At 52.1% G+C, this 25,359-nt stretch overlaps 1 protein-coding gene across 1 annotated transcript; it reads left to right on the top strand.

Moving 5' to 3' along the window:
- Positions 1-6,864: 6,864 nt before the first annotated feature.
- Positions 6,865-24,604, top strand: MAL (mal, T cell differentiation protein). The gene is made up of 4 exons (XM_030838989.3): positions 6,865-7,163; positions 19,249-19,416; positions 20,627-20,752; positions 24,091-24,604. Exons 1-4 carry the CDS (start codon positions 7,071-7,073, stop codon positions 24,163-24,165), a joined length of 462 nt encoding a protein of 153 aa, XP_030694849.1. The 5' UTR covers positions 6,865-7,070; the 3' UTR covers positions 24,166-24,604.
- The last annotated feature ends 755 nt before the right edge of the window (positions 24,605-25,359 follow it).

Below are 25,359 nucleotides of genomic sequence, written 5' to 3'. Positions count from 1 at the left end.
AATCCACATCCAAGACCTGATTGTTAGAGACGGCTTTGCTCCAGACAATGAGACCATTGCCACAGTGAAGGCCAGGGGCCGCTCCTAAGGGGCTGACAAACTGGACTCAGGGTATTTATGGCTTTTCTTCCCTTGATATTAGGGATTCTATTCTGTTTCCTGAGCTTGCTGTTTGCCTAGCGCACGATCCTGTATATTCCTCGCTCTCTGCCAAAACGTACACCTCTATATTCCCACGCCTGGGGTGAAATCCTGTAGATGTTACTACTGTCCATGCATTTGCAGCCATGTTCACCACAAGCACCTCCTCCCCCTTGGTCACCAGCAAGTACCACTGTTCCTTGTCCATGTGTCTCACTGAACTATCAGTTCAGACCCTCCAACAACATAGCTGCTGGACCTGCCCCCTCGGCCCAAGAAATATACCAAGACATTATCGTCATAAAAATGTCACTCGTACTTTTAACGTACTTTACAATTCCACCAAGATATTATTAAAGACCCCAAAACATTTCAGATCTGTTTTCTTAGCTAATGCCACGTAACCAGGAAACTTGGTTATGGGCCAGCCTATACGGACTCCCTGTATAGATATTTCTTCTTGTTTTCCTACCATTTACAGCAATGTATGCCCTGCGCTCTAAAAGTCTCCTCTACTAGTCAGGCCACCAGTAATATCCCAAATAATCACGCTCAAATCTGACGCCAGGACATTACGGGGTCAATTGTAATAGAGTTGTGTTTTGAACACCATCTAGACCCACTTTTGAGGCCGTGGCTAGAGGCTTGTCAGTTCCTTTTCTTGAGAAGATGATTAAGTCCACACTCCAACCACTTCCCTTATCAGGCTCTCCACTGTGGACCGCTACGCATCAGGCCCCGGGAGCAGGTGCCACAGGTACCTGCCAACCAGGCACAGGCCCTAGGCTTAGGGCTTATAATTCCAAGTCATTCAAATTAGCCAGTCCCCGGGGAGGCTGTGAACCCCAGTTAGCTCACCTCACCGGCCACAGCCAAACTGCTCCACACAGCTCCCACTGCCTGTTATTCTGCTCCCAGGTGCGCGTCCCCTACTGTGGCCCTGCCTGGAGGCCTTCTCCCATTTGGAGCCATAAGGAACAAAAAATTCTGCTAGAAACTGCCTGCCTAGAAACAGGCTCAGGCCCGGGAAGTGACCACCAGGAAACCAGGCAGGCATGCAGGGATGTGAATAAAAGCCAGAATGTTCTCTAATGGAATCTGGGTTCAATAAGGGAGAAAATTTATCCTCTCCCTTATTGGACCCAGAATGAAGGTGTGTGAAAGGGCACACGCACGGCAATGATGAATCCCAGGGGAATTTTGTGAGCATCTACTCATACAAACTTCCAAGTCTTGACGTTTACCTCATGGCAGGCACTGCAAAGGGCACCTGACACATATTACCTCATTTAATTCACAAATATCCCTGTGAGAGAGGGATTACTCTTGCCATTTTATAGACAAGCAAACCAAGGCAAAGAAATCAAGTACTTCATCTGAAGTTGCAGCGAGTATATTTCTATCTACTTCTATTTACTTCTTCTCAGGGGAGATTTTTAACCCAAGTTCACATTCACACTCTATAAGCTGAGGGCTCACCAAGGTCTCTCACTAAGTATCTATTGTATGTTCAACATGGGACCAGAGGGAGGGCCATAACTGTGATAATATTAGGGGTGCAGCTGTGGCTGTACGTGGCTGTCTTTGTGGAACACAAGATGCAGAAGAGAAAGCCAGAGGCCACAGTTCAGAACAGCCAGATGCCTGAGCGCTCAGGTCCTTCTTGCAGGAAGGAAACCCAGGCAGGAGGACTGACAACCAGCGGACCTGAGGCAGCCCAAGCAAGCAGAGCCAAGATGTGCCCTCCTGAATGGGGTCTCCAACGACAAGTTCTATGTTTCGTGTCCACTGTTCAAGAAACAGTGTCATTTCTCTCCTACCCTCAGCCTCACGTCTCTACGTACTGGTCTGCAGCTTCGTCTTTTCACCTCCAAATTATGCTCTCCTGGTCATGTTCTTGTGTCAGCACATGGATGTCTACTGTGCCTTTTCCGGCTCTGAGAGGGCCTCCCACAGAATGGACACAGCCCTGGTGCGTCTGGGTGACCTGTCCTATTCGGAGTGGATGTGGTCACAGGGCTTCTTGAGAATGGGCTGTCCTTTCCCACAGAGTTGCTCTCTCCCATTGACTGACCAGAGGTGGGGAGGGGATGTCGTGTCTCAGAGAACCTGGTAAGGCCAGGATTCGGGTCCTTCTGATGTTTAAGTTGGGGTCTGAAGCACCTCCCATGATGCAATGGCTGCTCTGCACAGTCACGACTGCTGCTCCAAACAGCTGGGCTGGTCAGATGAGGGCCAGGCCTCGTCCCCAGGGGCTGTGGCCCCCTCCACCCTGTTCAGCCAGGCTGTGTCCTGCACACTTCTGGGTGCAGCTCTCTGGAGCCTTCTCTGTCATCCAGGTGAAGCAGCGACAGGCGCCCTCCCTTCCTTGCAAGGGCTTAGCTGTTCTGAGTCATAGACCAAGACCTAGAGCAGCCAAGAGCTCTTCCTCCTTTCTGTTCCCCACATCTGGAAAAGCCAGTCTGTTTACAGTGATAGCAATCAATGCACCCAAAGGACGCACGTCCTGGCAAGTTCAGGAAACCAGTGGGACACAGCCCCTGTGGAAGCTGAATGTTCCTGGGCTTCCAGAAACCTGCCTGCACGCTTAATATTTCCCTCCCTCTTTCTGTCCCTCCTTCTCCCCACCCTTTCTCCCTGTCCTTCAACAAACACTCATCACCCTTCACATGTACCAGGCACTGTGGTCAGTACTGAGCACCGAAAGGTGAATTAGCAAGTTCCTACTACTCTTCATAAGGACATGCCGTTCTTCTGCACCAAGTTTCAAATTCCGCTTGGTTGAGGTTTTCTATAGTTTTATTGTATTTTCTGAATTCATGCTGTCCCAGATATCGAGGGTCCCTACGCTGATTCAGAGAACTATGGGCTGGTCCCTGGACCCCTGTTTCTTTAGGCTCTGTCCCAAGTGCTTTGCACTGACCAAGTCTTCCAAGAACTGAAGAAACATGGGCACCTGCTGGAATCCCCTCTCTTCCCTGGAGGAGAACTCACAATGGCCTTGTCAAAGGCCGTCATTGCGGCCACCTGGAATGCTCCCAGGTACAATGGCCTCACCTCCGCTACCCAGGCTCCCACATATACCTCCCTCTCCAGCCTGGTCACTTGTGCTCAGACAGCTTGGGCGTGGCACTTTGAGGGTACATTTTAGGTTGAATGAATGGACAAGTCACCAGGTGGAAACAGAAGCTCAGAGAGGTAGCAAGTCTGCCCCTTCATGACTTCTAAAAGGTAACATGCAGAGCTGAAAATAGTTGCCTTGATTTGGGAGAATCAGGGAGTATTAGTACAATTTTCCTTTCTATGTTTTCTAAGTTTAAGTGTATTTTTTCCAAAAGAAAACAAATGCAGAGAAAAGATAACAAGGAAGGTCCCTCTGGCACAGTAGGTGGGAGGGTAAAGTTTTCTCAATACCTGGAGGCAAGTGGCTTCTCTAAAAGGTAGGTTCCTGGTCATCCAAGAGGGGGTCAGTTCCCATGGGGAGGCCTTCGGAGGAAGCCTGAGTCTGAGAGTGAAAGGCCCAGGATCAAGGCTGTTCCGGGATGCACCTGCTAAATTCTAGTGCTTTCTCAGCAATTCTTTGAAGTCTTAGTAGCATGCTGCATGGCAAAGGCTATTTGAGAGGTGCTGTAAGTGAAACCTGGAAAGGACATGCTTAACAGGGAGCAGCCTGCAAGCCCCAACCTGCACAGCTTGAGTAGTGAGTCTGCATCCAGGGGACCCACTGGCCCAGCCTTCTCTGTGCATCTGATGCTTCCTGATGTCCTGGGCAACTTGGGCCAAACTCTAGGTGTAACTCACTGGGCAGGCAGTGAGCCCTCCTGCAGAGTGGCAGGGTCCCCACCCCTCTCTGGGGCAGAGAGCATGAACCTGATTATCCTCAGGGCTGAACAGGGGGAAATTACTAAGCTTGAAGTACGCTTAATACTCTAGATTTTGCCCCTTTCCTCTGAGCCCAGCTTGCCCTTGGCCTTTCCAGCTCCGCCCCAGGAGCCACCCTGCTCCCCACAGAGATCAAAGACTTTCCAGCCTCCAGGACCCTTCCAGGCGCACCCCGCCTCCCTCTTCCTGCACAGACTCCCCTATCAGCCTCTGTCCTGTCTTCTTCTCCCAGAACCCACCGTCTGTGCCTATTTCCTTCTGCCCTAGACGTCCATGGCTCTTCTCCCTTCCCCCCAGCACAGTGGCTCTGACCCCTATCAGGGATTCCCTTATCTATCCTGCAGCCCTTGCAGCATGTGGAGCAGGGCCTGACCATCCTCCAGGGCCCGTGCCTGCTGTTCCTCTGTAGGGAAGGCCTCCTTCTCCCTCTAGTTAACCACTGCACACTCGCTCAAGGGTCACTTCCTCCCACAAGCTCCCTCCACCTCTAGGCCAAGCCAGGCTGGGCTGCTGGGTGTCCCTGAGGACCGCTGCAGTCTCCTCCCAGCACCAAACCCTTTACACATTTATCATGCAGTGTTTGATTGATCTCTCTCTCTCCTTTCCCTAGAGTAAGCTTCAAAAAGGCAGGGATCCACATCCTTGCCAACATTTGTTCTATTTGTTCCTTTTGATGACAGCCATTCTGAAAGGTATGAGGTGACATATCACCATGGTTTTGATATGCATTTCCTGGATTAGTGACCAGCATCTTTTTATGTCCCTTGGCCGTAGGCATTTCCTCTTTGGAAAAATGTATATTCAGTTCTTCTACCCATTTTTAAATCGGTTTATTTATTTTTTTTAAGTTATATTAGCTCTTTATATATGTTGGATATTAACTCCTGTCAGTCATATAATTTGCAAATATTTTTCTCATTCAGTAGGTTGTCTTTTCATTTGTCAATTGTTGTCTTTGTTGTGCAAAAGCATTTAAGTTTTATTACTAAGGTCCTATTTGTTTATTTTTGCTTTTATTTCCTTTGCTTTAGGAGACAGATCCAAAAAATATTGCTACAATTTATTTCAAAGAATATTTTGGCTATGTTTTCCTCTAGGAGTTTTATGGTTTCCTATCTTACATTTAGGTCTTTAATCCATTTTGAGTTTAGTTTTGTACATGGTGTTAGAGAATGTTCTAATTTCATTCTTTTATGTGTGGCTGTCTAGTTTTCCCTGCACCACTTATTGAAAAGACTGTCTTTTCTCCATTGTATATTCTTTCCTCCTTTGTCATAGATTAATTGAACATTAGTGTGTGAGTTTCTTTCTGGGCTCTCTATTCTGTTCCATTGATTTTTGTGTCTGTTTTTGTGCCAGTACCATACTGTTTTGATGACTGTAGCTTTGTAGTATAGTCTGAAGTCAGGGAGTATGATTGCTCCAGCTCTGTTCTTTCTCAAGATTGTTTTGGCTATTCAGGGTCTATTGTGTTTCCATACAAAATTTAAAATTATTTGTTCTAGTTCTGCAAAAAATGCCACTGGTATTTTAATAGGGGTTGCACTGAATCTTTAGATTGCCTTGGGTAGTATGGTCATTTTAGCAATATTAATTCTTCCAATCCATGTTGGTGAGGATGTGGAGAAAAGGGAAAGCCCACACACAGTTGGTGGGAAGGTAAATTGGTGCAGCCGCTTTGGAAAACAGTATGGAGGTTTCTCAAAATACTAAAAATAGAACTACCATCTGACACTACTCCTGGGTATAACTAAACCACTCATTTGAAAAGATACATGCACCCCAATGTTCATAGCAGCATTATTTACAATTGCCAAGATATAGAAGCAACATGAATGTCCATCAACAGAGAAAGGATAAAGAAGATGTGAGATACAGACACACACACACACACACACACACACACACACACACACACACAATGGAATACTACTCAGCCATATAAAAGAATAAAATTTTGCCATTTGCAGCAACATGGACGGACTTGGAAGGCGTGCTAAATGAAATAAGTCAGACAGAGAAAGACAAATACTGTTGATATCACTTATATGTGAAATTTAAAAAATACAACAAACTATTGAATATAACATAAAAGCAGCAGACTCACAGATATAGTTTTCAAGTGTGTGGATTTTATGCCGGGGGCACGGAGGCAGTGGGACAGTCTGCCTTCTAGAGTCAAGAGGCCCAGTTGCCCTCCATGTGGCCTGGGCATGTTCCTTCCCCACTCTGAGCCTGTAGGTGGGGTGACACCTACTGGAAAGGCTCTGTGGGATTAAATGAGGTCATGTGTGCAAAGAGCCTATGGCAGTGCTGGACACTTAGTAGGCCCTCAGCAATGCTGGCTCCCCTCCACCCTCCAAGGTCCGAGGCAGCTGTGACTGTCCTTAATCCATCGCCCGGCAGCTCCACCACAGAGTGATGCGGACCGGGGTGCAGCGTTCCGGGCTCCGGGCTCTGAGGGTGCAGGGAGAAGGAATGGGTGGCCGGAGCTGGTCTCAGCACCGCCTCTGCAGGGCAGGGAACTGGTCTCACGATGAGCCTGGACCCAGAGGTCACGCGTATTAACTAACCCAGCAGAAAGATGAAAGAGCTCCAACTTAGAACAGTTCGAGCAGTGGTGACCCGAGGGGTGCCACGGTGGAGAGTTTGGGGGGAATAGTGGTTGATGGTGATCATTCTTAAGAAATGGCGATCACCTGCAGAGTGCAAAGTGTGCGAAGTGTGCGAAGCGCCTCACCGCGGTAGCTTTGGCTCCGGGTGGGAGGTGGCGCCCAGACGTGGGAATCAGGAGTCAAACCCCCGCCCCAACCTCAGGGTGGTTCAGGGCTGCGCCCTTGGCGCTGGGCAGGTCCCTTGGGGTGCCCCTCAGTCTAGGGCGGGGGCCGGGCGGCGGCCGGGGCTCCTCCCTCTTCGTCAGGGGCGCCCCTGCTCTTAACCCGCGCGCGGGGGCGCCCTGGCCACTGAGCTCCGCCGGGCAAGCGAGCGCTCAGCGCAGAGCCAGAGCTGCGCGCGTCCTGTTCCGAGGCCGTCGCCAGCCCACCAGCATGGCCCCCTCAGCGGCGTCGGGTGGCAGCAGCCTGCCTAGCGGCTTCGCGGTCTTCATCACCTTGCCGGACCTGCTCTTCATCTTCGAGTTTGTGAGTGGCTGGCGCGCCCCGCGCCCGCGCCGGGGAGGGCGGGATGGGATGGGTCGTGCCGCGCACTCTCCTGGGGGATCCGCACAGCGCGCCGACTGATCCGCAAGCAGCGAGGGTCCCTGAGCCTCGGTAGCCGGGCCCGGGGAGGAAAGACTCTCCCGCACGCCCACCCCGCAGTAATACTTTGGCCCCTTCTAGCTAACGGCCATGGGGAAACCGTCTCCAAGACTTAGGTGGAAAAAACGAACTCGCAACACGGGTCAGATATCCGAAGCCGGCCCCGGTCCACTCTTTGCGCGCCGGTTTCGATGCTGCGCTCCCGACCTGTCTCCCATGGGCCGAGCAGAGGAAGCCCTTATTGGAGAGCGACGTCCCTGTAGAGGGGCCCAGCTCTTTCCAGGGTTAGGATTTTGCTTCAAAATTTAAAAATCATCAAAAGAAACCTGAGGATTACCAAGCGAACTGTGGAGATTGGGTTGGTGTCATAGGAGGAGCCGAATCCGGATTATTTTCTCTTGAACGTCTCTGGTGAAGGTATTTGCGACAACTTTGATCTGGAACTAATAAAACACGCTGTCGTTTGCTCCGCCACAGCCATGGTGCCCAGTGTGGGGTGTGCGAGGGGAGAGGGACCTGTGAGAGCCGTCCCCGGCCTTGGTTGACTTTGAGCGGTCTGTAGACCTCTGCACCGCGGCTGGTCCCTCCTTACACTGGAGCCGCACAGCCTCGCACGGCTGCAGGAGAGCACTTCCTACTCTGGGCTCCTGTAAAGTGCTCACTGCCGGGAGGCTTCAGACCCGCCTTCAGCCTAAACTCCCCAGGGCCCCAGGGCCTCACCTAAGGGGGTGGGGGGAGCGGGTGCGGTATTTCTTCTGTGGGTGCCGTTCCACGGGCTCCGAGACTCCTTTCCCTGCGTCCCCACCGCAGAAGTGGCTGCCTGGAGAGTCAGCTGGAAAAGAAAACGTCCAAGCCTGTTTAAAAACGGGACCCCAGCTTCTTATCTCCTGACGGTCAGGGAGGGTGTGAACAACAAAGGGATCAGGTTCTGTCATCCATGGAGGGTTGGGGGAAAGGGAAGCGGGGGTTAAGTTTGCTTGATGGTACCATATCAAGGAAGTGACATCTAGGAGACACCCTGGACACCTCTACGCTGAGCCACACCATTTATAGGTAGGGACACCCAGGCCCAGAGTGGAAGGGGCTTGCAGTCACTGGAACATTCCTTCCCCAAATGGCTCATCTCTGCGCTTCCAGTAGCACTTAGCCTGAAAATGAGTAACAGGTGGTTTCTGCAGAGGCTACTGTACTTACAAAGGCAGCATTTGGTGACCGTAAGTGATGATGGCTGGAGGTGAGATGGGGCAGAGAGATTTTTAAGCAACAAAATGACTTGCTCGTATCTCTTGAGTTGCCCTAATGAGTTTTTTACTCTGCCTTTGTAGCTGTTTGGGGAGCATTATAACAAGAATCATAAGAAAGTGTGTTGAGAATTCCCTGGCAGTCCGGTGGTTAGGACTCTGTGCTTCCACTGCCAGGGGCCCGGGTTCAATCCCTGGCTGGGGAACTAAGATCCCGCAAGCCATACGGCATGGTCAAATAAATAAATATTTTTTTTAAGTGTGTTAATCGGGCTTCATGCAAAAGACTCTAGCACACCCTCCTCCTCTTGCCCTGACCTGAACAGGTACATGAACATGTGTGTCACAATAATCAACAGGTGGAAACAGCCCAAATGTCCCATCAACGGGTGAATGGATAAGCAAGCTGTAATATTCCATGCAACAGAATATTATTCAGCTGTAGAAAGGAATGAAGTACTGATACAGGTTGATAAACACTGAAACACTGTTCTAAGTAAAAGAAGCCAGGCACAAAAGGTTACGTAGTGTATGACTGCATTTATCTGAAACGTCCAGAATGGGTAAGTCTATAGAGACAGGACACAAATTGGTGGTTTGCCAGGGGCCGAGAGGAGAGGGAAATTGGGAGCAGCTTAATGGGTATGGGCTTTTCTTTCAGGGTGATGAAAAGGTTTTGGAGTTGGCGGTGATGGTTGCACCACATCGTGAGTGTATTAAATGCCATCGAACTGGTCCATTTTAAATGGTTGGTTTTCTGTTGTACCAACTTCAAATCAAATTTTTTCAAGTAAGAACTATTTCAAAAATGACAGAAAAGTATATATACTTTAATAGGCATCCATGTAATTAACACTCAACTTTGTCAAATCTTAGTATTTTGCCTTATTTACTCTCAGTATTAAGGAAATGGGGCTTTCAGAGGACATCTAAGCCCCCTGGGTATTTTGCTATGATCTTACCTTATCTCTCCTCCCTCCAGCCTCAGGACGACCCCTGGGCTGAATGTTTGTTCAAGATTAGACCTTTACTGCACACCTGACTACCCATGACTACACACGGTGTGGTTGTATATTTTTTCTCGCTTTCTGAAAGTACTGTCACTCCGTACACATCCTTCTGCAACATGCTTTTCATGCAACCTTGTTCTGAGCTTTATACGTGTTGACACTGTTTAGTCAGTCTTCTGTTGATGGACGCTTGGGCAATTTCCAATGTGTTGCATTTTGATAGCGCAGCTGGAACCGCCAAAGAACATCCTTGTATTTGCCTCTTTACTTTTGGGAATTTCTTGCGGGAACACACAGAGATTTGACTTGCTGGGTCATAGGGAATGCACACCCTTGTTTTCCCAGATGTTAGCACACTGATGTCCAAAAGGGTTACAACGTACACAGCCAGAAGTGAAGTTTCCAGGAAGCTGATGAAGCTTAATTAAGCTCAGGACCCCCGCTTGCTCAGGACCCTTCCAAGACTCTGACTTACTCTGCGTGCTTTCGTAAAGAGGTTCCCCATATTGTATAACTTCCTGACCCCACCAGCGGCTTATGAAAGTCTCCATTGTTCCTCATCCTGCCACACTTGGTAGAGTCAGACTTCGTAATTTTCTCCTAGTCCAGAGGGTGTGAAATGCTTGATTATTTTTTAACTCTGTGGTCCAGCGAGTCGTTGATTACTCCCAGTCTGTATTCTCATGCCTGACCTCCCAATAGCCTGGGAGGTGCAGATGCCAAACTTTCAGCCTCCAGGACTGAGGGTGGAGCTCTGCCCAGCTCCCAAGACATGCCCACAGAGCAGGGAAGGCTGGTAGCTCGGGCTGGCGCAGGGCAGCTCAACTCTGGCCCTGCACCCCTACCCCTGAGCTCCTGACTTCTGAGAGTTGCAGGGTCTTCACGGGAAGGGGAAGGCAGGCCCAACCAGGTGGTGTGACCCTGCCCCCGTGAGCACCCCAGAGCCGCAGAGGCCATGCCGCTGTTGCAGGCGGTGGGGTCAGAGGTGTACCCCCATTCAGGTGCAGGTGGAACGCCCAGTGTGCCCCCTCCCACAACAACTCCGCCTAGGGCTTTGCTTCTGGTCTGTTCTCGCACTGCCACCCAAGGACATTTTTCCTTTTCGAGCCAAGGCTCTGTCTCCCCATCCTCGTCTTCCCTCTAAGCCAGGGGCTTCGGGACACTTGGGACATGTTCAGAAAATGGGATGTTAACATAGGATGTTTTTTGTCTCAGCTCTGGCCAGCTCTGGTCTCCCCAAGTGCCGGAAGAGACGCCTCCCTTTCGAAACTTGTGAAGGGGTTACCTGAAAACAGGTTATGTAATAATCTTTAACCCAACTGCCTCTTCCCCAGCCTGCTAGAGATGGAGCCGCTGATAGAATGGCTGGACCTTGAGAGAATATTTCTTTGGAAAGAGTGTGCGCACCTCAGAGTGTGCCCTTTGGGGGGCGGGGGTGGGAGTTGGAAGCCACCCGGAATCAGCTGGCAGTGTCGATTCTTACAGTGAACTGGACATAGTAGTTACTGAAATGAGACTGCTTCTAGGACCCAAAGTGACTGGGGACTTTTTATTATTTGAGAGTGACCAGAAAAATCCTGGGACTGGGGGGGCGGCGGGGGGGCAGGATGACAAAGCACTTTTCTGACGGGTGGTCCACGTTCTGGCTACACTGGGAAGGCAGCATGAGGACCCCTAGGAGATGAGAGATTTAGAATCACAGAAACCTAGTTTTCAAGAGGTGGGGGGAAACTGAGGCTCAGAGAGGGGAGGCAGCTCGCCTGGTACCTCCATCTCCAGTGGTACTTCTTGCAGTGACAGCAGAGCTCTCGCAGGTTGCTGCATTCACCCAAACACCCACGATGAACTTCCGTCTACAGCAGAAGGGACCCCACTGCCCACCTGGCAGCCCTGGGCAAGGCCTGGTTCCCTCTTCTCCCCCCAAGGGAGTGAAGGGACAGCTCGGAGCCACTGGGGAGCTCACAGCTGCCTAGGCCTTATTGTCAAAAACACCCTGGAGGTCCTGAGTCGCTAGGTCCTGGGCCGGCCCAAGAATCTGCATTTGATAAGCACTGCACGGCCCGCATCATCCAGCTAGGTTTGGAGTGGTCGACGGGAGGCCAGTCTACCCCTCAGCGTTAAATGGGCGACATGATACTGGAGATGGCTCTCAGTGAAAGGCTTGGGCAAGAAGCCAGGTGCCCTGAGTTTCTCCTGGGCTCGGCAGAAGCACCCTCTCTGCTCCTGGGGAAACATTCCTGCTGCCCCAGCCAGGGACCTCTCCTACAGTCACCAGAGAGTGCGGGCCGGCCCTGCTGCCAGCGCAGGACGGTGGCAGAGCCTCACTTCCCTGGCTGTGCCCACTGACTCCTGGCCCTGTGTCTCTCCTCGTGTTGCAGGCCCCTCCCTGGAGCTGTTTAGAAGGAGGTAAGGGTACTGCTGGGTTTTCTTTCCTCTTCTCTAAAGGGAGGGGAAGAATTATAGATAGAGGTCTCTCAGGGGTTTGTCCTTGGAGCTGAGAAGTGACTTTTCCAGGTTTTCAAGAATGGGAGGCCTGCTTTGATCCAAAGTCAGTGACTGAGCTGTTCTCTGGAAACCGCTAAGCGTGATGATGCAGCTCAGCTCCAGGATCCTCATGCGTATGTCGTCACAACCAAGCTGCCTTGAAAAAGATCGCTTTTACGCTTTCCATAGGTCACCCGCAACTCGACGCAGATGGGCCCCCCTCTCTGTCCGAGTGCTTTCAGAAGAGAGTAGGCAGGTTCCAGATGCCCCTGCAAGGCACAGCTCACACTCAAGTCAGGCCAGGACAAAGGATGGCTGTTGTACCCACTCCCTCCATGCTGGCTGCCAGGGCGCGTTGGGGACGTGTGCTGTGCTGCCAGCCAAGGCTGGTTCTGCAGAGCCTTAGGAATAGCTTGTGTTTTTTGTTTGTTTGTTTGTTTTTAATTGAAGGATAGTTGATTTACGTTGGGCCAATCTCTGCTGTACAGCAAAGTGACTCAGTTATACACATACAGACATTCTTTTTTAAAATATTCTTTTCCACTATGGTTCATCCCAGGAGACTGGGTATAGCTTCCTGTGCTATACGGTAGGACCTCGTGGTCTATCCATTCTAAATGTAATGGTTTGCATCTACCAACCCCAAGTTCCCAGTCCATCCCTCTCCCTTCCTCTCCCTTGGCAACCACAGGTCTATTCTTTATGTCTATAAGTCTTTTTCTGCTTTGTAGATAGGTTCATTTGTGCCCTATTTTAGATTCCACATGTAAGTGACATCATATGGTGTTTGTCTTTCTCTTTCTGACTTACTTCACTTAGTATGACAATCTCTAGTTGCATCCATGTTGCTGCAAATGGCATTATTTCGTTCTTTTTAATGGCTGTGTAGTATTCTATTGTATGTATGTACCACATCTTCTTTACCCAAGGAATAGCTTGGCTTTGCTCTGGACTCAGGACACTTTATCTGAGGGAAGGGCTGGGCATGGGAACTGGGCCACCTGGGGCCCGCCTCCAGGCAGGATGGGGCCAGCCAGTCTGGACCTGGATGGGGGCTGGGGACTGACTCCCCCTGGATTCCGTGCTGAGCCCTGGCTTCCACCCCGATACAAGCCCAGCTGCGCTTCTTCTTGGCTCTCAAGTATAGGTCCCTGGACTTGGCGCTTTGGACCAGAGGCCACCAGGGTCAGGCACTGATGAGAGGCCCCAGCAGGTGCTCTCTCCGGATGCTCATGAATGTGAGGACAGCAGGTGAATGACAGCCCTGGTCCCTGAAGCACTGATGCCTTGGGTTGGTGTGGGCCAGCTCCTCACGGGTTCCAGACTATTCCTCAGAGCACGCAGCAGGGCCCTGGTACTCTCTGCATTGTGAGGCTCTGACCTGTCTTCTGCATTCTGGTGGGAGGCCGTGGTTCCTGGTAGCTTCTGGATGGGTAGCTTCTAGTGGCATAACTACTTCCTAGGGTAATGTAGTGGCCTTGATTCTCTGTCCCTCCCACCATGTGAAAAATATTCTGTTCACGCTGGGGCAAAACAACCCTTGTGTTGAATCATTTTAATACACCAAGGTCCTAGGACCTAGAACATACCTGTAGGAACTAAAAGAAAAGCCTTGGCACCAGCCATCACACATTGATGTGCATGTGCAGTGAGAAAAAGGGCCACACGGCCAGTCTCAGCTGACCTGAAATTCCACACTGGAGCCTTGGTTCCTATTAGAATACAGTCAGGCTGGGAGGGGAGGGGGCAGAAAGAGAGGGCGGGGGGGAAGGGGGAGAAGTACCCCCGCATGCTAATGACCAGTGCTATGGAGGGGGGTGGGTACTCACCTGAGGGAAGAGGGACTCAGGCCTGGATGGGGGGGGCCACTTCCCAGTCCACACTCACCCTGTTAATATCAACTACAGACGTGAACCCACACCCTGTCTTTTTGAATCCCAGACCTCTATCCTCCTCTTCACAAACAGACTCAAGGTCCCCTGAGTCCTGGTCTCACCCTCAGATTAAAGGGACATTATCTAAGTCTATATTGGGAGGGTCATGTAATGATGGTTCCCCAGAAGGAAGGAGCCTGCTGACAATGGGACCAGGAGGGCAGAGCACCTGGCATAGGTAAACTGAGTCACGAAGCCTCAGCGGCATTCCTGGCGTTCACCATGGGAATAGACTCAGAGGTCAGACTCCTCAGTGGGCAGAGGGGGAGGGGGTCCCCACAGAGAGAATCTCTGACCTGCCCCAGATACCTCCATGCGGTCCAAGGAGAGGACGCTGTGCAAATTTCTGGGCTCTTTCCCTCTCCTTGGCAGAGGTGTTCAGCTGGTCACCCTCCCTGGGGCCCTGACACTCACCAGGACCTGCCTCTGCCCTTGGTGGCCCCAGAGCTGCTTGAGTGGGACTCGGCAGCAAGACTGGAGGAGAGAGGCCAGGACGGGCGAAATGGGCTCCATTTACTAGTGTGTCTTTGAATAAAGTCTGTCTCCCTGGACATACCTGCCCCCAGTGCTGCCATTTCCTCTCAGTATCTGTTAAATGCATAAGTGAATGAATGAATGAATGGGTGGCTGAGTAAGTGAGAGGTGAAGGAAGGCTTTCCTTACTTGCTGGGAGCCCAGCTCCTCCATACAAGGGTGGTGGGGCTCATATGAGAACTAGCGTTTGCTTCCTGCTGTCTCTGCTTTTCAGAACAGGAAGAGCCCCCAGCCTCCCCCTCAGACCCCTTTTCGTGGGTCTTGGGGAAGATTTCAGTGCTCTGACCTCCCTCTCTCTATACTCTCCTGCTGCCTGTTGCCTAAGTCCTCTTGACCTGGTGCCTATCCCCTTCCCTGCAGTAGCTCAGCCTCCAGACACACACGCGCAAGAAAACGCCCTCTGCTCTACCTCACGGAAAGACTGCTTGTTTTAGTCAACCAAGGCTCAGAGCTGGGACTGCTGCTTCTCCTGGAACACCGTTACTCTACTGGCCAAGTCACCTGCATAGGCCCTCCCAGCATTGCAGTGACCCCTGACTGCCAAAAGAGTTCAGTGGATAGAGACACTTCCAGAAACACAAACTGGAGTTGCTCTTCCTGGTGGCCTTGGGAGAGCACCTAAGGGCTCGGAGCTCTCGGCAGCCGGGACAAGTCTCATCGGTGTGTCCATCTCTCTTCTCCCTCCTGGGGAGGTGGTTTTTGCCCACCTGACTGAAGTAGCAGGACTGCCAGGGCTGGGTGCGCCACCTGTGTTCTGTGGCCAGTTTCCTTCTCAAGAGTTCAGGGCACAAGTTCCTATTCACATACATGTGCCCTTCAAGACCACACCGTGCCCTCGGAGCCTGGGAATTCTGACACTGTGCCCCGAGGGACTTACTACCGGGTGTGTGTGTGAACAGCCCCACGTGGACGTCCTCCTTGGGTCACGTCTTGCCTTGTTATGGGAAGACTGCCTGCTTGTGGTAACCCTGACAGAGTAAAATGAGCCCCAGAAAAATATTCAGAGAATTTGAGCGATTCTTCTGCCTTGAACTCGATGATCCAAGTCCTGCCGCAAAAACACTGGACAATTGTGGACCCAGAGCTCTCAGCCCTGCACAAGCAATGGAGACACCCTACCAATCTCAAGAATGTGCCGGAGGAGTCCTTTTCCCACTTCTGTAACCGGAGCTCATTGTTGGAAGGAAGGCTTTCCCATACTTTTTATGTCCTTTGTGTTCCCTTCGGCAGAGGCAGACACATTTTCCTCAGCTTTTGATTTCTGGGAGATTTTAGGTTTTTCTCTTTTTGATGCTTCTGAAGTTATTTTAAAATTCTGGGTCCCCACAAGGTCTGGGGGGGGATAATTGTGCAAGTTGAGATCTTGACCTACTGGGGTTTTCACGTGGTTACAGGAGAGGCTTCGCCCCATCGTACGACAGTTAAGACAGCAAGTACTTAGAGCACTCGCCGTGTGCCAGGCACCTGTAGATATAAACTCATTTCACCCCGGTCCCATTGGGTGGGCACTACTACTATCACTATTTTTCAGATAGGGACCAGAGAGGAAGTAACCTGCCCAGAGACAACCAGTGACCCAGCAAAATGTGGCAGAGCTGATTCAGATTCAGTAATTCTGAAGCCTACACCCTTAACTACCCTGGCCTGCCTCCTCTGGATTAATTCAGAGAAGAAAAGAAAGAACCTACTCTTGAGTTCACGTGAGACCTTCCCCAAGACCATCTCCTGAGGAAATTGTTTTCACAAAAATCATGTGATGGGGTAGACCGCCGATTAAAACTTTTTTAAGTCTTTGGAAACTTTTTGTCTGGATTTGTACGATATCCTTGGTTCTTACAGAACTTCACCTCTGCTCAGCCTCCACAAGCACACTGAATGAAAGATGGGCGGTTTCCAGGCCTGAAACACCAGGGTGGGTAGAGGCCTCAGATCCCCAGTTCCACCCCATTCCTGGATACTGCGGCTGTGTCCCCGTGTCTAGAGGACACCCAAGGATGAGCGACTCTCACGTTCAGAGCAAGACAGGGATGGAGGCTTAAGGAGAGGAAAGGAAACTTTGTATCAGAGCCAGTGAGGAACTGGAGAGGCCTCTTGGCTGGCATTGCTGGACGTTGGAGACAGGAACCATTTCTCCTTGTTTGACAGGAGTTACCAAAACTCCATCCATGGACCGCTTGTGTTATGGAAACATACTCCAAAGCCTTTGGCAAAGAGCCTGGGATGTTTGCTTCTTGTCCTATCACTCTGCTTCTCTCCTTGGCATGAGACCTGGGCACTGGGGTTTTCGAGGTGACCCAGGCGATTCCAGTGCAGAGTGAGGGCTGAGAGGACCACTGAGCCCTAGTCCAGGCCCCACCCCCGTTTTCTAGCGTGGGGATCTGGGACCCAGAGAGCGAGCTCAAGTCTGGTGACTCTCGGGCCACTCAGCTAAGAGATGTCATGCAAGACGGTGACCTGGGCGCAGGTGAGGGTGGTGGGAATCTGGCCTGTTGACGGAGATGAACGGAAACTGGGGCCATGCCTCCACCTGTGTAACTGATGTGTCAAAACGATGGCCTCTCAGCGTGCTTCCTGAGAGCTGGGAGCCCCTCCGGGTTCTCTTTAGGAAGGGAAGTGCTTGAACCCTCACCTACCCCTTTGCTCTTGACAAATATTTGGCCAGTGGGGCTCTGAGGCCAGGGTGCAGTGGACCCTCCCTGCCTGGGATGCCTTATCTCCTAGGTGTGGGTGCTGTACTTGCTCTGTTTGCTCTCTGCAAACTTTGTAGGTGGAGTGAGGCAGGCACTGGCTTTGCCCCGTGATTCATGCTGAATCTCGGCTTTCCACTGAGCAGGGCCTGGCACGCCTTTGAGGTGGCCCAACGATCAGTCCTGTGTGAAGGTCACCCTTCCTCAAGCCGCACTCCCTGCCCCTCCTTGTTCCCCAACCTCGTGCCAACTCACGGCCTTCCCAAGCCCTCACTGCTGCTGCAGCATCCTTTGGGCTTGGCATGTACCCTTTCCTCCCCTGGAAAGCCTCGTCCTGCGTCTTGCGTCTTGCGTCCTGCGTCCTGCGTCCTGCGTCCACCTCTCCCTTCAAGACTCAGTTAGGGCCGTGTCCCAGTCGGGACTGCCTTGCCCAATCATCCTGCGCTGTCACTGGCTGACCATTTACAGTGGAGGAAGCCAGGGCCCGACAGGTGGAACCACAGGCTACAGCATCCTCCAGCGGGTGCGGTGGAAAGGCCCTCTCACGTCGTGTGCCAGCAGCCCTCTGCTCCCAAGATGGGCAAGCCAGTTCCACCCTCTTCTCCATGCCACACTCTCGTGCCTTCTAAAGCCAAGTCTGTCTCAGCCATCGGCACGATCACATCCTTTTGTTAAGCGTCCCTTATGAAAAAGTCCCAGCAATCTGTTTGATCTTAAAGGCAACTATGGATGAGTCTACACACACATCTTACTCTACAGCAGTCTGAGGATTTTTATTTAATCGATTTTGCTCCACTTATTGTAAGTTGGAAAGTGTGTCCCACTGCCTCTCAGTCATCAGTAGAGGAATTTTCTGATCAGAGATGCCCACATATGATTCATCAGACCCAACTTGGTTTTGATAACTCCAGATTCTTCACTGCACTGATTTTCCTACCCAAATGTGATGGTTTCCTGAAGCTTCTCAGCTAAGAGGCTCAGAGAACACCTGGGGAAGTGCTATCTCTTACCCAGCAAGTGGGCAGCAGGTGCAGGGAGACAAGGTCAGGGTACCACATGCATTTACACCCCAGGGAATGCAGGGCTAGGAGGGCAGCCCGTCCTCAGCCCCCAGAGCCTCAGGAGGATGGCGCTAAGCTCTGCAGTACCTTGGACCCTGTGACTATCTCCACCCGTGTCCCAGCCCAGTCCTTCTCTGGGTGGGGTCGGTGGAGGAGGCTGAGGTGACTTCACTGGGATGGAGAGGGACAAGGAGAATGGAAGACAAGTACAGGAAATCCCAGCTTGGGTTGTACCTTGTCCACAGGGGGAGCCGGACTATACCATTGAGATTATGAACCCCAAGTCTGTCCTTATGCTTCTCTTGAAAACATGGGGCTCCCTGACCCTGAGGACACCAAGTGGGATGTCTTCTGGATAATGACAGGGGGAGGAATGCTTCTCCCACCTCTGAGGAGACCAGGCTGACCTGGGCCCTCCCCACTCCAACCCCATCTCCAAAAGTCAGAGAACTTCTGGGACTTGGGGATTTAAAGGTCAAGTTTTTTTCTTAAATGCTAATGATATAGTATGGCTAATTTGTTTTGCCAAGTAAAGACCAAAAGAATCAGCTGGCCACTACCATTTTATAAAAGAAAGAATATTTGGGGGAGTTTCCTGGTGGTGCAGTGGTTAGGACTCAGTGCTCTCACTGCCATGGCCCCGGGTTCAAGCCTTGGGCCACAAGTCGTGCAGCGTGGCCAAAACAAAACAAAAAGGATATTTGTCTATAAAAAATACCAGGAAGGATATAATCTCAGAGTTTGCCCTTCTACTAAAAAACACTGGATGGCCTAAGTCCTTTCTAGGGGTAACAAATTATTTTTTTTGGGGGGATAACAAATTTTTAATTCAAAGGTGCCTCTGTCTCCCCATCTCACAGACGGGTCAGTACCACACTCCCAGGGATGTTGTGAGGATTGACTGAGTTACCATTTATAGAGTGCCCCCGGTTCCCCAGCGTGACCTCTGGGTCTGGTCCTGCCTGGGTGTGGGCTCTCCCGGTCTGACCCTCACCCCTTCTCTCCCTCCCTCTGCAGGTCTTTGGGGGGCTGGTGTGGATCCTGATTGCCTCGTCCCATGTGCCCATCCCACTGATCCAGGGCTGGGTCATGTTCACGTCTGTGTCTTGCTTCATAGCCACCACTCTACTGCTCTTCCTGTACCTAATTGGTGCCCACGGCAGCAGAACTTCCTGGATCACCCTGGTGAGTCCCGGTCCTGCGATGTTTGAGGTGGGGGTGGGGTGGGGTGCGGCATCGGAGCGTTGCCCCTGGTAGGTTGGCTTGGCCGGTGCTGGGTGAGGTGCCCCGTACACGTCTCCCACCCATGCGCCAAGGCTGAGCCGGGCAGGCCCTCAGATCCGAGCTGCCCATAGCAGCCCAGGGCTCCCCGCCGCAGGAGGTCGGGCAGAGGTGAAAGGCAGAAGCGGACTGTCACTGTCACCGCTTGATCCTCTGTGGGCCTGCTCTGCTTTCTCCCGGGTGAACGCCCTTTTCATGCAAACCGGCAGCCCAACAATCCTCCCTGTACCTCCTGCACCTGCCAGGGGCCAGCTGGCATCTCCCACCACCCAGAAGGGCTGGCTTCCATTTCGGGGGAGGGGACAGGGTGCTGGGGGCTGGTCCTGGCTGCCCAGCATGAGGCCACGCTCACTGCCCAGCTCTCAGTCACCACCTTCTAGAGCAGGGTCACCAGAGAGGGACTTGGCCCAGGAAGAGGGAAGGCCTATGATCGCTCTTGCACATGAATTCTGCTTTGAGGCCCATGAAGGGGGTAAACTTACACGTGGGCCACCTGCCCTTACCTCCCCTGGAAGCGGGTGGGGCTGTTAGCCAGGCCTCTTAGTCTCAAAGGGCCTCCAACCTAGACCTTAGAAACCACCTCCAAATCGTAACTACTCAAAAACCTGTTCTAGCGCTTTTCTGCTTTTAAAACGTACCTGGAGCCCCAATCCCTGGCTCCCCCCAAGAAAAAGCTAACAACAACACAACAGTGAAAACGGCCTGAGCCTCTCACTCTGTGTTGGCCACCAAGGCCACACCCGAACTGGGGACTGTGACTGCAGCTGACACTTCTCAGGTCCAGAACCAATTTCTACCAATCCCAAAGGGCCACCTCCCCACCCCTTACTAGATCCCACCTCAAGGGAAAGCAGTATCCTTCCTCCATCAAAGTCCTTACTCTGGCCCCAAACCAGTGAGATAACTCAGCTCGGCCGCTCTGGTTAATCAATGTCTCTGAGGAGGGGGCTGGGTTGGGGGGTGTCAAAGGAGTAGCAGATGATGACGGGGGACCGGGTCCTGGGGTGGGTCCCCCGTCATCTGAGGGGCAGACAGGCCCTGCTGGGACCACAGCTGCCCCACATCTCCATATCTGGGTGCCCCACCTGTCTAGTGGCCTTTTCTCACCCTGCAGGATGCAGCCTACCACTGTATCGCCTCCCTGTTTTACTTTGGTGCCTCTGTCCTGGAAGCTTTGGCCGCCATCGAGCTGCAAGTGGGCTTCACCTACAAACATTACCATGAAAACATCGCTGCTGTGGTGAGTCCCCAGTCAATTTGCCCTGTTTACAGCTCCCACTGAAAAGGTTCTGAGTGGAAGGCTGCCCGGGCCCTCCCGCATTTTTTTAGTTCACTAAATTTTGAATAAAATAAACCTTCTCCTCATTTCTGAAAAAACAAAGCCTCAGAAAAGGGAAATGATGTGCCCCAGACTCCCTCAGCCATCAGTCAGTGCTGCACTGCCCAGGCCTGCACTGCCCAGGGGTCCAAGCCTGGTTGGGCTTTGAGGCAGATGCGGGAGGAGACATGACCGTGGGGCCTGGCACTGTCTTGGGCCCTTGTGAACAATCTTGCTTACCCCTCACGACACCGCTAGGAGGGAGGTGCCATTATACCCATTTCACAGATGGAGAACTAGGGCCTTAAGAGCATGCACAACCTGCCCCAGGGTCACCCAAGGTCAAATGTGATGAAACACCACGAGATGTCCGCCCCAGGTGCCAAATCTGTACCACCCCCGCCTCTCTTTGGGAAGGTAGAGCAGAGGCTGAGAGAAAACCCACAGGGTGGGCGCAGTTGGGCTCTGGGAAGGGGGTTAGTGAGGGTGCCCTTCCTGTCCCCAGAGGGAGGGGTCTGGGGGAAAGCTCCTCAAAGCCTGTCTGCTGGTCCCCAGGGGCCCACCCCCTTCCCTGGGGAAGCCACACACTCCCCTCAGCTCCCAGCCGCTCTCCAGTTCCGTAAGCATGGCCACCTCCTGGTTCCTGGCATCCCCTCAAATGTCCCACCGTGTGGGACCCTCCCCCGTGTGGGCTCATCTCCCAAGGTGGCTGGTTCCTAACCAGGAGCACAGCCAGGCAGCACCTTGGGTGTTCTTCCCTCTCTTGGGAGACTGGTCATCTGCCTCCTCCGTCACCCTCAAATGACTATTTCATCGCCCCCTCACAAGAGAACCCACACACACCTCCCCCATCCCAAGCCCAGAAGCCTTGTCTCTGAACAGACATCAGCCAGGCATTTGACAATCGTTTCTGTAAAATTACTGCAGAAGAGGGCAGTGAAATGGAGATGGAATGTGGGTAGTGGGCCAGCCCTTGACTGAGCAACGCAGGAGCGGGGAGTGAATGACCTGCCCACTGGGCAGATATCTAGTTGGGAACCACTGGGCTCTACCAGGCTCTACCCTATTCTGACTTCTCCCTTTTACTTTCCATCAAAATGCAGCATAAACAGGCATCCAGGGAGGTGACCTGGAAGCACGGGTACAACCTGATGAATTCCCATAATGCACCCATGACTCATAGTTCACAAGCCCTCCGTGTAGCAAAGCATCCACGTTAAGAAACAACATGACAAGCAGCCCCTTCTTGTCCCGCTGCGGTCACTGGGCCCCTGGACTGAGGATAAGCGCTGGCCTGGTTTCCAGCTCAGGTTCCACTTCCCCTGCTTTGCATTCTCATGAGCGTGACGCGCCTTCTCCCGTGTCTGGCTTCTCTCTCTTCGCCTCCCGTTCGTGAGGCTCCTCCACACTGCTGGGTGGGGATGCAGAGGTGCGTCCTCTGTGCTGTTTAGTGCTCCACTGAGGACCGTACCAACATCTGTTTATCCCTGCCACGACGGGTCACGTCCCCACGTCTCTGGGAGCTGAGCTGGAGAACCGTGAGGAGGCCCAGGCAAAGTCAGCAGGGCTGGAACCAGGAATCCACACGTTGCCAGCGGACGGAAACGCTGGGCTGGAGCCCCCCGGGGGAAATATGAACCCAGTTCAATGGAGACTCACACCTTTCTGTTCAAAACATCAGTTTGTGTCCGTGCACATGGGAGACGGGATCATGACGACACGCTCAGGATTTAACCCCAGACCCTGCCCAACACCCACATGCCCCTCCCATGGTCTCAGGGTGGGGCGGGGCTGCGGCAGTCCGGGGATGTGACCTCCCGCACACCCCTGGCCTTTGGGAGCATCTGGCCTCCTCTCACCCCTCTGGGGCTCCTCACTTGCCTCAAAAGCTGAGCTTCTCCCTCTTTCCTCGGCTGGCAGCAGAGAAGCTGCACCAGAGGGATCCCTGGGATTGGTGAGAGTTGCCTGAGAGTAGCTGGAAATTTCTGGAGAAATCTAGAGGTTTCTGGATCTTAACTGTGGTGGGCAGTAATGGCAGCTGTTCAGGGAGAGGGGTTTTTAAGGGCCTAAGTTCATGTCCATTCATGGCCCTGGCTCTCCATGTTCCGTGTGCCATTTCTTGACCCCCCTTTAAAGTAAGTGTTTCCTGTTCCTGTGGGGACTTCTGAGGTGCTCCTGCCAAGGGTCTCCGTTGGGCTCGGAGTCCCCGACACAATACACTGCTCCCTCCTGATGCACAGGGGGGTCTTCGAGGGGCTTCTCACTCGTGTGTGACTGCTCCCTTCAGACAGGGTATTTGATTCCCAGATACATTTTCTTACCTTGGTTATTAAATAACTCAGGTTACTTACCGCCTCCGGCAGTGAGGGTGAGGGTTCGCCCAGGTGTGGAGGCAGCGGAAGAGCAGGCACAGTTACGGCTGATTTTAGGGGAATTTTCAACAGTCACGGGAGTGTAGCCGCCCTGATGTTATGCCTGGGTTAGAAACTCCTGACCCTACACCCAAGGTCACAAGCCAGGTGCAGATATTTGCTTGGGAGCAGGCAGCCCTCAAGGCCGGCCACCCAGAGCAGGGTGATAGGACAGATGGTGCCCAGGTGCACAACAGCAGGTCAGAGCCTTGACAGGGCACAAAGTGACCTTTTGCCACATTCCCCAGCCTCTGCTCCCAGTAGTAGCTTTCTCAGGAAGCTCCCTCCTTTTGCCAAAAGCTCAAAATCCCTCCTCTCCATCCCAGTCCCTCACTTCCTGTGGCCTGGCTCCCTGGCCCATGCTTGTGCAATTCAGAATCTTAGAATAAAATTCTGGTCGGGGTCTGAACACGTCCAGGCGGCAAACCCATGTGTTCAGGCTCTCTTAGCTGAGGCCGCTGGGATCACAGCTGGTGGACTCTGGTCTTATCGGTGTGCAGGCAGGAAGTTTTCCATGAAGAGCCCTTCAATCATCACTTGAAGGGTCTCTGAGGACCCTCGTTTCCAGTTGGATGGTACCAATATGATGATGTGTGACGGCAGATAGTTGACCTTGCACACCAAGTTCAGTATATCATTAGGTCACCTGGAGTCTGTGCTGAGGGTGTTCTGGGTCGCACCTAGGCTCTGCAGGAAAGCATATCTGCGTGTGTGATGGGAAGCAGTGGCAGTCCACAGACGTAAGGGCTGTCGATCGCAAGCCATGCACGTGGCGACCCCAGTGTGCACAGCCCATGCCTTTCCCTCTCCCCATGCACGGCCATTAATTGTCACTTATCTTGCTTTCAGGTGTTTTCATTCGTAGTCACTCTGCTGTACGTGGTCCATGCAGTGTTTTCTTTAATCAGATGGAAGTCTTCCTAAAGCAGCAGAAGAACTTTAGCTGAAAACCAAGAGGGTTATTAACTGACCGGCCCGCCTTCCAGCATAACACTTTAGAATGCAGAAATGTTCCTGATAGTGGGTAAAGAAAGAGGTTTACTCTCCCATATACCTTCATGTCAGAGTACTGAGCTGTCTTTCCAAGATCGTTTCCTATTTGAAAGGGGGCAGTGGGAGTGGGAAGTGAGGAACGTGATCTGAGAGACCACAAAACTGGACTGCTGACTCCTGGACCGGATCGTGAGAACCGTCTACTGGAATTTTCCTCCGGCTCTTTTGAGTGTCCATCTTGCAGCAAGTTTCTCTGTCTTCAAGAATATTCTACCTGTCATGGGGAATAAAAATCACCCAACAAATACTTGCAGATGTCCACAGTGGGATGTGATAAACCTTTGAAATACTTTATAAAGTACCTTTATGTTCAATACTTTCATGGGGGTGTTTTTCAGTTTTTTTTTTTTTTTCATTCTCCAGCATAGAGAACACAATCATGTCAGCTTTCTGAGGAATCCTTGGTTTAGACCAAATCTCTGGAGGCAGCATCAAAGGGCAGTTCAGGTGACCGTGTGCCCAGCCACTGCATCTCAGAGAGACCACCGTGGGTATCCCATCCTCCCCAGGAACCAGGGAGGTCAGAGGGCTTCGCCATCTCTGGAAACTAACCAAGTACCAGCCTGGGTGACCCCTTCTTTTTCCTACAAAACAGAGGGGTGGGTCCGTGCTAAATTAGAAAATCCTTAAGCCAAAAGAAAACAGGGGCAGAAGTTTCTTCTCACTCTCTATGAAGCTGATCAGAAATGTTCTGGGCAGTATCTTCCATGTTCTATTCCCATTAGGAACGTGGATAAGAAACTGTTTTTAGAATTTCCTTGGACCACACTGTTGGAGAGAAAGGGGACCGGGCCACAGTGTGAAAGGAAGTAGTATGACAAGTGGCAGTGCTACCTTTCAGGTACGAGATGTCTGGGTCGGGAGGAGAAAGGATGATTAGGAAGGAGGGCACTCAGCAAGGAATCCTGAAAACTCCGCTCCCGTTACGAAATGATCCTTCATTAAAGGAAGGTAATGATGTTCTAGAGCTGGGACGCCAGAACAGGTGTCTCAAAAGCTGGTCACGTTCCAGCGTGGAGGTGCAGATGCAGAGGCTGCACGACTGCTGGCTAGCGGGCACGCAGA

This window comes from Globicephala melas, chromosome 12, assembly GCF_963455315.2.
Source record: "Globicephala melas chromosome 12, mGloMel1.2, whole genome shotgun sequence".
NCBI classification, from domain to species: Eukaryota; Metazoa; Chordata; class Mammalia; order Artiodactyla; family Delphinidae; genus Globicephala; species Globicephala melas.
Note: the sequence above shows the minus strand (reverse complement) of the source record. Positions and strands in the feature narration are given on the sequence as shown.

Bases quoted from the DNA above. Each gene is read 5' to 3' on its own strand.
- MAL (XM_030838989.3), top strand. From the start codon at position 7,071: ATGGCCCCCTCAGCGGCGTCGGGTGGCAGCAGCCTGCCTAGCGGCTTC. The intron at 7,164-19,248 runs GTGAGTGGCTGG...CTCCCTCTGCAG, and splicing joins TGCTCTTCATCTTCGAGTTT to GTCTTTGGGGGGCTGGTGTG. The intron at 20,753-24,090 runs GTGAGTCCCCAG...TCTTGCTTTCAG, and splicing joins ATGAAAACATCGCTGCTGTG to GTGTTTTCATTCGTAGTCAC.